The sequence below is a fragment of the Ambystoma mexicanum genome, chromosome 8, assembly GCF_040938575.1.
Source record: "Ambystoma mexicanum isolate Mex_15411 chromosome 8, UKY_AmexF1_1, whole genome shotgun sequence".
Taxonomy (NCBI): Eukaryota; Metazoa; Chordata; class Amphibia; order Caudata; family Ambystomatidae; genus Ambystoma; species Ambystoma mexicanum.
This window is the reverse complement of record NC_090929.1, coordinates 807,623,878-807,637,351: the sequence shown is the minus strand read 5'-3', so window position 1 is coordinate 807,637,351 and position 13,474 is coordinate 807,623,878. Positions and strand designations below refer to the sequence as shown.

At 48.5% G+C, this 13,474-nt stretch overlaps 1 protein-coding gene across 1 annotated transcript; it reads left to right on the top strand.

Annotated features, from left to right (window-relative positions):
- Positions 1 to 1,279: 1,279 nt before the first annotated feature.
- Positions 1,280 to 10,431, top strand: LOC138472674 (tropomyosin-like). The gene is made up of 2 exons (XM_069610965.1): positions 1,280 to 1,820; positions 10,169 to 10,431. The coding sequence occupies exons 1-2, from the start codon at positions 1,280 to 1,282 to the stop codon at positions 10,429 to 10,431; spliced, it is 804 nt and encodes a 267-aa protein (XP_069467066.1).
- Positions 10,432 to 13,474: the final 3,043 nt, after the last annotated feature.

Genomic DNA, 13,474 nt, shown 5'->3' with positions numbered 1-13,474 from the left:
CCTAGCAAGATGACAGCCGTCGCATATCCCTTCTGGAATGAGTGGCCACGGAACCCGAAAACCGCATGAAAATGGGTGAGAGACGGTCCGCGGATCTGGGGACCCCCCTCCACTCAATGGCGCTGCGACTGACTGCTGGCAGAGCGGACAACAGGAGGGTCAGTGCTCCCCCTCCCTCCTGAAGCACGGAGGAAGAAACCCGAACCGTTGCCGGCGAAGGGGCAGAGACGGCATACTCTGTGGCCTGCGGCGTGGGTCCCCCAGGAGGCAGCGTCCAACAGCTGCAACTGGCGGAGGAGCCCGTGAGAAAGGGAGGAAGCGTCGCCAGGGAACTGCAACTGACGGGGGAACCAGAGAAGAAGAAGCGGGCAGCGTCTAGCTCTGGCTTGCAGGACTTGCAGGCTTGAGCTCCGAGGTGAGCGGCTCAGCTGGGGGGAGACAAAAGCTGCAACGGGAGATACCCGTGCAGCGGTGCGCCATCAAGGGCGACGTATAGCCCCGGGATATTCTCCTCCCCCACCCGACACCTCGCATGGAGCTGAGCTGAAATCCCCTAAGAGCGGGTTACTGCCGGAGCGCCCATAATGGTGGATGGCAGATTCGGGCTGCAGCGCTCAGCTGCCGTGTATTAACGCTCTGTCTGGCATACGAAAGAGCTGCGAAGGGAGCGTCTCCCCACGTACGCCACTGCGTCCTCATAAAACTTGAAGCCATAGATTCAAAGTAAACGGACATTGAAGCAGGAAAGATAAGTGTAAATAGCCAGACAATAACAACTTGGGCGACCTGGGGCTCTGCAATGATACAATAGCGCCCCTTCAAGGAATGATTACAATAACTTTGGGTGCTCTCCCCAACGACCAAAATGGAGGACACGGCCACTTAATGATGGTGCATGCGAACCAGTCAGAATGAGCAAGGGTGGTGCCCACCATGGCGAAGAGTGATGAATGCAACTAAGCTGCATGACAGCAATTAGGGGCCTCACGTAGCGTGGAAATAACCCTCACCCATTTGACATAGCATAAGGTGTGGAATTAAACCGATCTACTAACCTGTGTTAAATGGTTCCAGGTCCCACAAAAGATACAAGAAGATAATCAACTCCTCTGGGGCCATAACTGATCGGGGATAGCCAAACAAAAGAGGCATATACAGAAGTACCTGCCCCTCTCAAGGGGAAAAACACTTCAGAAGGGCAGCAGCGATGGACAGCTTGGGCCCCAACATGCCAGACCCAATCTAGGAGGTCAAACAAGATCACCACTACTAGATCAAGATGTCCAAACAAGCCACAAAATCTAAAAATCAAGGCTCTGGAGACATTAAAGCTATGCTGCAGACATTGGAACCTCAGAAGCGTACCCAGGTCCAGGCCCAGGTGCATTCCCCTCCTCCGGAGAGGGCAGAGAAACCCGAAGTCCCAACGATTCGAAAATCGGATCTGCTGGAAATGCTGCTAGAACTCAAAAAAGACATCAAAGAAAGTGCAAACAATTTGGCTAAATCTATCTCTGATCTCAATAAAGGAGTTGTAGCAATTGAGAAAAGGATTGATGAAGTCGAGACAGTGGTAACAGAGCAGAGTCATGAGCATGACATTTTGGCAAACAGAGTCCTTGAGCTGGAACACCAAATGGAACGGGTGCACAATAAACAGGAGGACGCTGAAAATAGGTCTAGGCGAAAAAACATTCGCATCCGAGAAGTCCTGAAATCTATAACGGACTCTGACTTGCAGCAGTATGTCATAGACCTGTTCCGACACATCTTGAACGAAGAGGAGACCAAGGAGATTGGGCCTCATTACGACCCAGGCGGTAAGTTACCGCCTGGGTCGTACCCTTACCACCATGGCGTAAACTACGTTTACGCCATGGTGGTTGGCGGATTTACTGCCCCATTCCAAGGTGAGTGGGGCGGTAAATCCTCATTTCCCATTTTACCCTTCCCCATTCCCATTTTTGCCCCATAGGACATAATGGGAATGGGGAAAGGCGCTAATTACACCACCGTAAATTACGGTGGCGTAATTAGCAGCAAGGTCCCTTTGCGGCATGGGTTTTAACGCCTGCTTTTTGCAGGCGTTAAAATCACCATCCCGCAAAGGGACCTTGGAATCAGGCGTTAAGGGTCGGCGCCGTTTGCGGCGCCGTAAACCCCTTAACGCCTGGGTCCTAATGAGGGCCATTGTGTTGGATCGGACCCACAGGATCTACTCTACATACCAACTTAATAAGAACTTGACTCCTGATGTCTTAACCCGGATACATATGTTTCAGCTGAAAGAGGACATAATGCAGGCTGCCCGTAAGAAAAGAACTCATCAGGTTTCGTTCCACCTCAATTAAACTATTTCAAGACCTATCCCAAGCTACACTTGCCAGGAGGAAAAAATTGAGAGTGGTCACTGACTGGCTAAGAACGAGAGATGTGCGATACCGGTGGGGACATCTGACATGTCTACGCTTTGAATGGAAAGGCAAGAGATTTTCAGTCTCCAAGGAGGAAGGCATGGCAGAACTTATACAAGAAGAGGACGAAGGCACCCTCACTGACAAAGAAGGATCTCTACCCCGAAGCGGAGAAACAACAGAGGGACACGGAAGAGGTCAATGGAGGCAAGGTCGTCCTCGACCACGAGGGTGTAACAGGGATTCTAACCCCTCGGATTCCACCTGAGCATTCGCTAATAGCTAGAAGAGTGGGGAAGATATCTATAAATGTGGTAATGAGAAGAGGGAGATTTGCATCAGGGTCATGGTTCTAAACTAAACTAGAGGCATTGGAGGCGCACATGCCAAATACTAAACCCAAAAGGAACAGGGGGGCCAGGAGGGAACAGGAATCCAGAACCCAAACTTCCCAGGTGAGTATAAAACCTGGTGATATACTTTGAATATAACATGTTGGAAACACTTTTGAGAAGTTTTACTTTACAAGTTGGGAAGGGGGGAAAATATTTTGTTTTGATCGTTTTGGGTGATAAAGTACAAAAGGAATGCACAACACGAATGAAAGCTGCATGTGGGATCGCAAAGAAAGGGACCAATGGTTAAACCATAACACTGTCTGAGCTGACATTCGTTTCACTAAATGTTCAGGGGCTTAACTCCCCGATCAAGCGGAAATTTATATTAACTAGGCTAAGAGACATGCATGCTTCAGTGGTATGGCTACAAGAGACACATGTACTAGCAGTGAATGCACAAAGGCTGAGGCATAGAGCCTTCCCCATACAATATCTAGCTTCCAGTGGGACCAAAAAACGGGGAGTAGGCATATTACTGGCAAAAGGTGTCAATTTTGAGAAACGTTTTATTAAAAAAGACCCGGAAGGCCGGTATCTGATGCTGGGGGGAAACTTAGGGGCAAATTGGTTACTTTGATCTCCATATATGCTCCCAATACGAAACAAGACCACTTTTTACTGGGCCTACTACCTAAAATTGCACAATGGGGAATTGAGAAGATTCTGATTGGAGGCGATTTTAACGGGGTGATGGATGCAACACTGGACAAAACCCTCCCAGCCACAAAACCCTCAAAGCCCTGGCCACATTTCTGAGAGAACTACACCTCTTGTAATCATGGCGATTTTTTAACCCACAGGATAGATCCTACACTCACTACTCAGCGGTATACAAGGGTTATTCCCGTATTGATGTGATTCTCATTTCCGAAACAGTGATCCCACAAGTCACAGGTCTGGAAATCGGAGTGCGGTGTCTATCAGACCACGCACCGGTATTGCTTAAAATAGAGCCAGACTTCCCGCAACAGAGGCCCCAGAAAACCTGGCGATTAAACGAAGTCTTACTGAAGGATCTAACTGTCCGAATAGGTATAGAACAAACTTTGCTGAACTATTTTCAAGAAAACATAACACCAGGGATGAACTGGCTGACCATTTGGGATGCCAGTAAAGCGGTAATACGGGGGGAATTCATTGCACAAACATCAAACTATATTAAGAGTCGAGAAAGGGTGAGACGCAAGATGGAAGACAACATACATCAGGCGGAGAGGGAATATAAGGATAGGGGTACACAGAAGGCATGGTGGGAATTAAAGAAAGCCAGAGCAATCCTGGAATCACACCTAGGAGACGACGCAGGGCGCCTCGTGGTACAAACAAAACATTGTAACTACATACATGGAGGTAAATCTAACCGACTCCTTGCCACCAAGCTGCGACATGAAAGTCTCCGGAACCGAATAACCCAACTTTGTGATGGGAACGGGTATCTGGTGAGAGGGGAGAAAGAGATAGAGGAGGTAATACTCTTGTATTACACGAACAATCTTAAAAAGGAACACTTAAAGGGAGAAGAGCAGGTCACATTCCTAAATCAGGTGGAGTTACCAAAAATCAATGAGGCAGATAGGCAACAACTGGAGAGTCCTATAACGGAGGAAGAAGTGGGGGAGGCAATAGGAGCATTAAAGGGACACAAAACCCCGGGTCCAGATGGGCTAAGTAATGCATATTATAAAACTTTTAAGACCACTTTAATAGGCCCCTTAACACAACCATTTAACCTCATTAGAGACAAAGGGTTTACTTCCCAAGACATGTGTCCAGCTACCACAATACTTCTATTGAAACCAGATAGGGACCCAGCGGACTGTGCAAGCTATCGCCCAATCTCTTTATTAAATGGGGACGCAAAAATGTACTCCATGATTCTAGCCCGGAGATTAGCAATAGTACTTCCAGATATAATCCACTCAGATCAAGCTGGTTTTGTGAAGGGGCGGCATACATATAATAATATTTGTAGGGCCATAGACACGATCGAGTGGGAACGGAGGACTAAGCAGACATTTTCTGTGGCAGCTCTGGATGCCTCGAACGGTAATGGCCAATTTCATAACCCCGTCAACAAAACTAATGGTCAATGGGAAATTGACAGAGAGTATCCCCATTCAGAAAGGCACAAGACAGGGGTGTCCACTGTCACCTCTGATCTTTGCCATGGCTATGGAGCCTTTTGCATGTAGGGTTCGCACCCATCCGGGAATCAAGGGGGTGGAGGTGGGCACTACCAGTCCACAAAAGGTAGCAGTTTATGCAGGCGACATCCTACTGTTCCTGAAAGACACCAAACACTCTTTACCAATGGTCATACAACTCCTGGGGGACTTTACGAGGGTCTCAGGATTCACTACCCTAAATCCAAGGCTCTTAATATCACTGAAATCCCAGAACAGGTTCCGGAATGGGAGAATCAATACCCACTGAAATGGGAACATAAGACAGTAAAATACCTGGGGATACAATTGACCACCAGCTATAATAGATTATATGGAGCCAATATTCCAGACCTTCTGAAAACATTAATTGGGGATCTAAAACGCTGGCAATTGCAGGAATTATCCTGGCTGGCACGCATTACTGTGATTAAAATGACTCTACTTCCAAAATCTGTATACGTAGTGGGTGCCCTCCCAATCAGAATCCCGGGCCCAGATATCCAAAATCTCCAGAGCGAGGTAATGAACTTTATATGGAGGGGGGGAACCGCGAATTCCCAAAAAAGTACTTTTTAGGCCACAAGCTTTGGGAGGACTGGGGGTCCCAGAATTCCACAGATACCTATGGGCAGCACAGTTAACCCCAATGCTACAGTGGACAGCGGAGGAAGACCGAAATCAATGGGTCACACTAGAAAACACAGCGACCAAGACACCCCTTAAGAATTTGGGTTTCCTCGCCACACGACACAGGGGCAAAAGTGGTCTGTTACTAGAATCAACCGAAACCACATTGTGGTACTGGGATAAAATACTGAGAAACAAGAAGATTAGGATGGGAGGGGGCCATTCACACCGATTGCTGGTAACCCAGACTTTACCTCAGGAACACAGGCCAATTTCTGGACACATTGGGGGGGGGGGGGGGCAGGGAAAACAACATAGTCTTAAAAGACCTCTACTTAGATGGGTCATCCCTGCAGTTTGAAGACTATAAAGCCAAGTTTGGTATACCAGAAAGAGAACGTTTTCATTATGTCCAGCTCAGGCATTGCGTCTCAAACACAAGAGTGAAGGAAGGGGCAACTAGAATCCCAACAGGGGTGGAACTAACAATACAAGAAGGCCAACCAGATAACGGGATAACCAGATTATACCGCCTGATCGGAGGAATGGACCCCGAGGAGAACCTAACCTATATGCAAAAGTGGGAAACAGACTTAGGGGAAACAATTTCTGGGGATACCTGGGGCCGCATCTGGCAGAGAACTGCCAAAAGTTCTATGTGCACCACAATTAAAGAAGCGGCATATAAACTATGCCTTTGCTGGTATATCACACCCGTACGCATACACTCCATCAATCCAGAATACCCTGCAACCTGCTGGAGAAACTGTGGTCTCCCGGGAGACTTTATTCTTATGTGGTGGTCCTGCCCACTAGCCGAAACATACTGAAGGAGATTTTGAGTCATATTAAAGAAATAACTGGCGTGCATCTTCCATTCGCGCCACTGGTAATTCTCTTGGGGGAGACGGTTGAGGGATGTTATGCAAACTCAGGGCCCACAGCTACACTCATCACTCATATGCTAAGTGCGGCCAGAATTACAGTCGCACAGGCATGGAAAACTAAGGAAGGACCAATAATAGCTATGTGGTGGGTGAGACTGTGGGGTGTAATGGCTATGGAAAAAGTGACCGCAATAGCCTTTGGTTCATACTCGAAATACTTAAACACGTGGCTACCAATACATGAATTCATGGACGACAAAGAGCAGATGTTCTTTAAGCCTAGATTGCTTCGTGCAATGTCTATCATTTGACAAATACGAACTTTAAATCAGGAGAGCGATCCAACAAGCTGAACTTTTAAAACAAATCAGAATACTTTTTCACCCATATGTTTGGAAATGTTAGGGAGGAGAGGGGGATATTTTTATGGTTCATACTCACGGTTTTATTTTAATATGAGCAATGGACTTGAACTGTACTGTAACCTCAACTTGGGGTTGACTAAGCTAGTAATAAAAATACTGTATGGTTACGAATTCTTACTTGTTAATACTCACATGTCTATAATGCTCTTAAAAACTTAAATAAAGTTGGTAAAAAAATAAATAAATCTGAAGTCCCTTAGCCATATTGCCCAATGTGGCCCTAGATTACTTGTGTCCAACAAGTAGAAAGCGTGTGATAGGTCCCAGAGGGCAAGGCAGTGCAGAAGCACTAACCCCTGATGTGGAGGCAACCTCATCTGCTGACATCTTGCGTGTGATTACCCCTTTTTTATTTCTGGGGATCTGCTTATGTGGCTGTCCCTCTTGTGCCACTGGGCGTGGCAAATTCACCTGCTGTAGCTGGTTTACACCCTCCTGCGGGTGTCAGGCTCCCTCTTTGCAAGGACTTCCCCTACCCCTTGTGTGTGAGGTGGGAGGGGTCGGACTCTGCAGGGGGCGCTAGTGTCCTAGACACGCTGTTGCGCAGTGGCTGCGTGCACTGGTGCCCTCCAGGGCCACGCTGTTATTGCACAGTAGCTTTCTCTCCCCTTTGTCCCCGATACCTTGTCTACGACACAGGGGGAAAAGGGCTGTGTCCCTCAAGTTGCACCGTTGTAAGGAGGCGCGCCAACACACTTTGATCGTGTCTGACGACACCGCCCCGAGCTGCGCTCTTGTGGCATCCAACCACATGATTGTGCAGCATGCAGCGCTGATTACCTGGCTTACAATCCGATTGTAACATACATTATGCACAGTAGCTACATTAACCTGCAAATGTTCCATAGGGGGGACAAAGGAAGTTTGACCCCTTTCCGGGCCCCATGTGAAAGCCCTTCCTACTGCACACTCCAAATTAACATCTGCACGTCCTGATTGTCACCCCTCGGTGAGCACCTCCCACAGGGCTTGTCACCCCATCCCTGTCACCCTGGCTGTCCTTCATCATGAGTCAAACCGTAGCAGTCTCCAGGTTTAAATGCCACATGGCGTTCAGTGGCTATATTTAAATAGACAAGCATAGATAGAAGCAGAGTGATGATGGTGTGTTATTATATGGCACTTGTGTTTGAGTGCCTTATATAGAACAAATATACATACATAGCCCCCTCAGGCCCGCACTAGCGCAACGCCCCTGACCTGACCACACTGTATGTTTGCCTTCTTCAGCGGCTTTCTAGTGCATCCCGGTTCCGCTTCTACTTCCACACTTGGGTATTTACATCCCTCCACAGCCTAGATTCCCCTAACTCTGCTCACAAACACTGTACTGTAGTTATCAGCCTCCCATTATGCCACCCATTGTGCCACCCATTGCACCACTATGTGCTTGCTGCAAACTGAAATCATTATTTCAGAGTAAATTAGATGGGGTACAGTTAGGTATATCTGAGTAAAGTTGGCGGTATTACTATCCTGCAACTCTACCATCATCATTTCTAAATGGCTGCCAGGAGCAACTTGCAGAGCTAGTGTCATCCATAAAGCCTTCCCCCTGCTCACAAGAACCATCTCTTTTCCAATCCCGAAGACTTTTAAAAGACTTTTGGGCTGGCCACCAGGGGGCGCACAGATGAACAGCATCACTGTGTAAGCTCCAAATCCGCAGGTTCATGAAGTGAGATGAGCACCCGCTTAATGACCCCCGCGGAAATAATAACGAGTGGAAGGCTGTGTGAAGACCTCGCCCAACCAGCAGGAGAAATCCTGATTAAAATCGGGAAAGGGAAAGCCACGCAATCACTAACCAAAGTTTCGGCCTTGACGAGGACACGCAAGTGCAGGGGAAGCCCCAGCGAGACTGCGCACTCCCCAGCAGGCCAAGTGAGAGCAGCCAGGCATCGGCCCGAGGACCCGGAGAGCACCTGGCTGGACCCACACAGCACGCAGAGAATCACCGAAGCGACCCCCGCCCCCCCAAGTGAGAAGAGTGGATGCCGCCGCAGTGGGACTCAATGCCTACATGGACCTGAGAGGAGCGCCGGTAAGACACGCGCTGTGCCTGCCCCCGGCCTCACACGGGTAGTGGACCCCGTAAACTAAGTTTAAATAATATTAATAATAAGATCCACAGAGCCCTGCGGGCGGGCCCCCGCCACTACTCTACCAGCCCGGAAGACTTCAACACGGCACTCCCTGCGGGTGGCCTGCCAGCTGCTGTGGCAGGCGGGGCTTTCGCGCAGCCCTTTCCCGCAGCGGCCATCGGAGGGGCGCGGGCAGCGAGGGAGCCTTATAAACACAGGCGGACCGGTGAAGGCACCAAGGACACAACAGGGAAGGCCCCCCCAAACAAGGAACACACGTAACCCAGGCAAGTGTGAAACATTACATCCCACACCCCAAAACACGTGGGAGTCGGGCCACAAAGGGTAAGCAACGCGAGGCAGCCCCCCAAATCCCAAAGAGCAGTATCCACAAGTGAGAGGTACCCTCCCAAGCAGCAATTCAAAAACCCACTGGTAGCAAGGTGTAAAAAGAGTGAAAGGGGTTCGGATCCCTGCACACCCAAACACAGTAACACAGAAAAGGACAGGTAAATACCACAGCCAACGCACTGCACTGCCTCGCATGGTTAATGAGTGAAAAACAAAGCAGACAACCTACCCCATTACCAAGAAGTAAAGCAATCCACAAGCCCCCTATGTGGAGTGAATGCAAAACATAGGACAACAACAAGGCAACCCCCCTATCATTCATAACCCAGATAGAGCGCAAAGCCACCCCAGGGAGCCCATATAACTCCTACTAAAATGCTTCCCACAATGTACCACTACCCAGCAAGAGAAAAGGGATTCCACCTCGAAGCCAACAAGCCAGCAAAGGTCACCACTACTGAGGGTTGAGCCCCCGTAACAGGGGCTTGTGCCTCCTCAGTCGAACCAATACAAAGAGAACGAACGACAGCCACCCAAGAATAGAGGTGAGACCAAAGTACTACCCTTGCCTAAGGCACCTCAGATAAAGTGCAAGACGCTCAAAGAGCCCCAGGTAACCCTGTCCAGTTATTCGTCCACAAGGGTCGAGTGCTACCAAACCCGACCCGAATCTAAACAAAACCGAAGACACAACTTACAGCACTGAGGGTTGGGCCCCCGGAAAAGGGGCGTGTGCCTCCTCAGCGGTAGTGACCACGTATGAATGCTAAAAAGAAGCTTGCCATACACGCCTACATTTCGCCCCCACATCCCCTAGGCTCGGAGACCATATTGGCAATGGATACAACCGAAACAGGTGCTGCTGCCACTAAAGGGGACATCGCCGCACTACTAAGTAAAATCAAGAACTTGGGAGCCAACCTGGGCAGCAAAATTGACAAGATAACCCAAAGAATAGACAACATTGAGGAAAGGCTCGAAGGAGTCGAGAACAATCAAGCCTCTATAGACACCCTCGAAACACAAATGGACCTCAGAATAAGAGAAATAGAAAAAAGAGAGGAAGAATGGACGATTTAGAAAACCGAGAAAGAAGGAACAACCTGCGTTTCTTCGGTATTCCAGATCAAGAGGGTGAAACGGAGGGAGACCTCAAGAAAACCATCCATGACATTATCAAAATATTGCCGGCCGACGAAGATATTGATGAACCCAAGACAGAACAGATACACAGGGCTGGAGGGGCACCCGGTGGTTCAAGGCCAGTCCTCGCTAGATTCCATAGGTACCAAGACAGAACCAGAATTCTGGAGAAAGCCAGGTCGGGAGGTCCACTTACACTTGGAGGTGCCCAGATTACCATCTTCCAAGACCTATCCTCACTCACACTAGCCCTGAGATGCCTATGTAGCCCACTCACGAAATGGCTTAAAGATCAAGGCACACAATACAGATGGGGATACCCCTTCTCCCTCACATTTGAACATGGAAGTAGAAGAATACACCTGAAAACTGAGGAGGAGATCCGAGAATGCATAACTGACCTCCTAGGAACAGCCCCAAAGGACACAGACCGAGAAGAACCTGGGCAAGGGAAAACACAATGGGAGCTGCAGGGACCAAGGAGAAAGAGAGTGAAGGGTTCTAGGAAATACAGACATGGCAACAACACTCCAGACAATGACAAATGAAAAGGTTGCCTGATGGTCCAGAACCCAAACAAAGGATACATGGAGAGACCCGACCTGTCGAGCCAATGGCGTTGGCGCAGACCAAAGCGCCTAACCCACTGACACAGGGCCAGCAACAGCTGAAAGGACACCCTCCGGAAAGAAAAACGAAACGACAAGCGGAAGTCTGGCCCAAGAAGTGTCCGTGCCAAGTCATATCCTTTTATACAAGTTAATGTGTTTAATATAAAAAGGGGGGGGGATATCGGGAGGGGGCTCACACTGTTAAAACGATTGCATGTAAAAAGTGGACCATGCCGTAACGGTTCACCCCAGTGGTCTAACGTTGGACTGACAGTTCTTATCCAGTCCAAACCAGACGCCACCAACCAGGATGGAAAACATGGGCAAGAAGGGAAAAGGGAGGGGAAGGGAGCCAAGGGAAGAGGGAGGGGGAATAAAAAGTAATAAGAAAAGGAGCGGGGGGGCTGAAAGGTTAAAATTTGAGACAGACAGACATATCGAACAACAGAGGCGCAGATCGTCGGCTACTAGAAATGAAAGAGACGGCTGCGAGAACAAACAAGAGACAAATACCAATGGCTAACCTCACAGATGCCAAAACCGACAGGCCAGCCTCCATCAAGATTGGAACACTGAACATCAAAGGGATCAACTCTCCCACCAAGAGATCGCTAATCACCAGAGAATTTAAAAGAGCCCAGTTAGACGTGCTTTTCCTACAAGAAACTAGATATATAAGAGGAAAAGAATGAAAGGTTCTGTATGCCAAACTGGGAACCAAATATTGGGGCTCTGGCTCACTCAGAAAAGCTGGAGTAGGCATATTAGTAAGTAAAGGACTCAAAATGGAAGTACTAAAAACATGGACAGATGTAAGCTGTAGAGCACTTATGTTAGTATGCAAGATACAAGACACCACTATCACCTTCGCCACTATATACGCCCCCAATACAGGCCAGTCAAAGTTCCTCCAATAAACAATCTCCAAAGTCATGATTGAAGCAGAGGGAGAAGTGAATATAGGCGGCGACTTCAACATGTGGGCGGACCCGTCACTTGACAGACAAACTGGTAACCCTCACGCTGGCAACCCACCGGAGGCCGGCCGCACAGAAGTGATTGAGATGATGAAAACATACAACCTTATAGATGCGTGGCATCACATAAATCCACAGCTGCTAGGGTTCACCTTCTACTCTGCACCACACGCCACGTACACCAGAATTGACTATATGTATCTCTCAATGGGCCTAATGCAAGCGATGACCACGTCAGAGATAATTCCCATAACTTGGTCGAACCATGACATGGTCACAGTTACCCTCACACAGACCGCGCTACCCCACAGGAGCACGAAATGGCGCAACAATGAATCACTCTGGAAGGAGCTTGTGTTCCGCGGCCAACTGGAGAAAGACATCAGTGAATACTTTGAACGGAATAACACAGGTGAAGTCTCAAAACAAACGGGATGGGAAGCAGGGAAGGCCACCTGGAGAGGTATACTAATGAGTCAAGGAGCTGCAAAGAAAAGAGAACACACCCTGATAGAAAACAAGCTCAGGAAAGAAATAACACAATTGGAACGAGATGCATAATCCACAGACACGGAGAGAGAAAAAAGAATAGCTGAGGCGAACGAGGAGAGAGAGGAACTACGCCAGCTGGAGATAAACCAAGTCGTCCGCAAACTTCAATTTCTGAAGCAGAAACATTACGAGAAAGGAGACAAGGCGGATGCACTACTGGCTGCCAGATTAAGAACACAGCGAGCAGAAAGATGGGTATCAGCCATAGAAAATGAAACGGACCTACATGCAAAGCCACTCGGCAACATTCCAGAAGCCTTTGCCAAATTCTACGAGAAACTATACACAGCCCAAACCACACCAGATAAGAAAGTCATCAGCGGATATATGAACGACATAACTATGCCTTGACTAACCCAAGAAATAGCTGAGGCGCTTGAATCCCCCATCACAGACAAAGAAATAGAAGACGCCATCAAAAGACTCCCGACTGGGAAAGCCCCCGGAAACGATGGCTACACTGCAGGATTCTACAAAACTTTCATTGGTCCCCTCCTCCCATTCATGGTCTTACCGCCCCATTTCCCTCCTCAATATAGGCGCCAAGATATACACATGCGTCCTCACAGCAAGATTCGAAATGCACATGCCCTCTATAATTCACGCAGATCAAGTCGGCTTCATCCTTGGTATACAAGGGGCAGACTTCACCCGCAAGACCCTCCACCTGATACATGAGGGCAAGAGAATGTCTAACACACCTGCACTGCTCTCGATCGACGCGGAAAAAGCATTCGACAGTGTCGAATGGCCCTTTCTGGAAGCAACCCTAAAGAAAATAGGACTTGGCCCAATTCTCCGCAGAGGAATAAAAGCAGTATACACCTGACCCGAGCATCT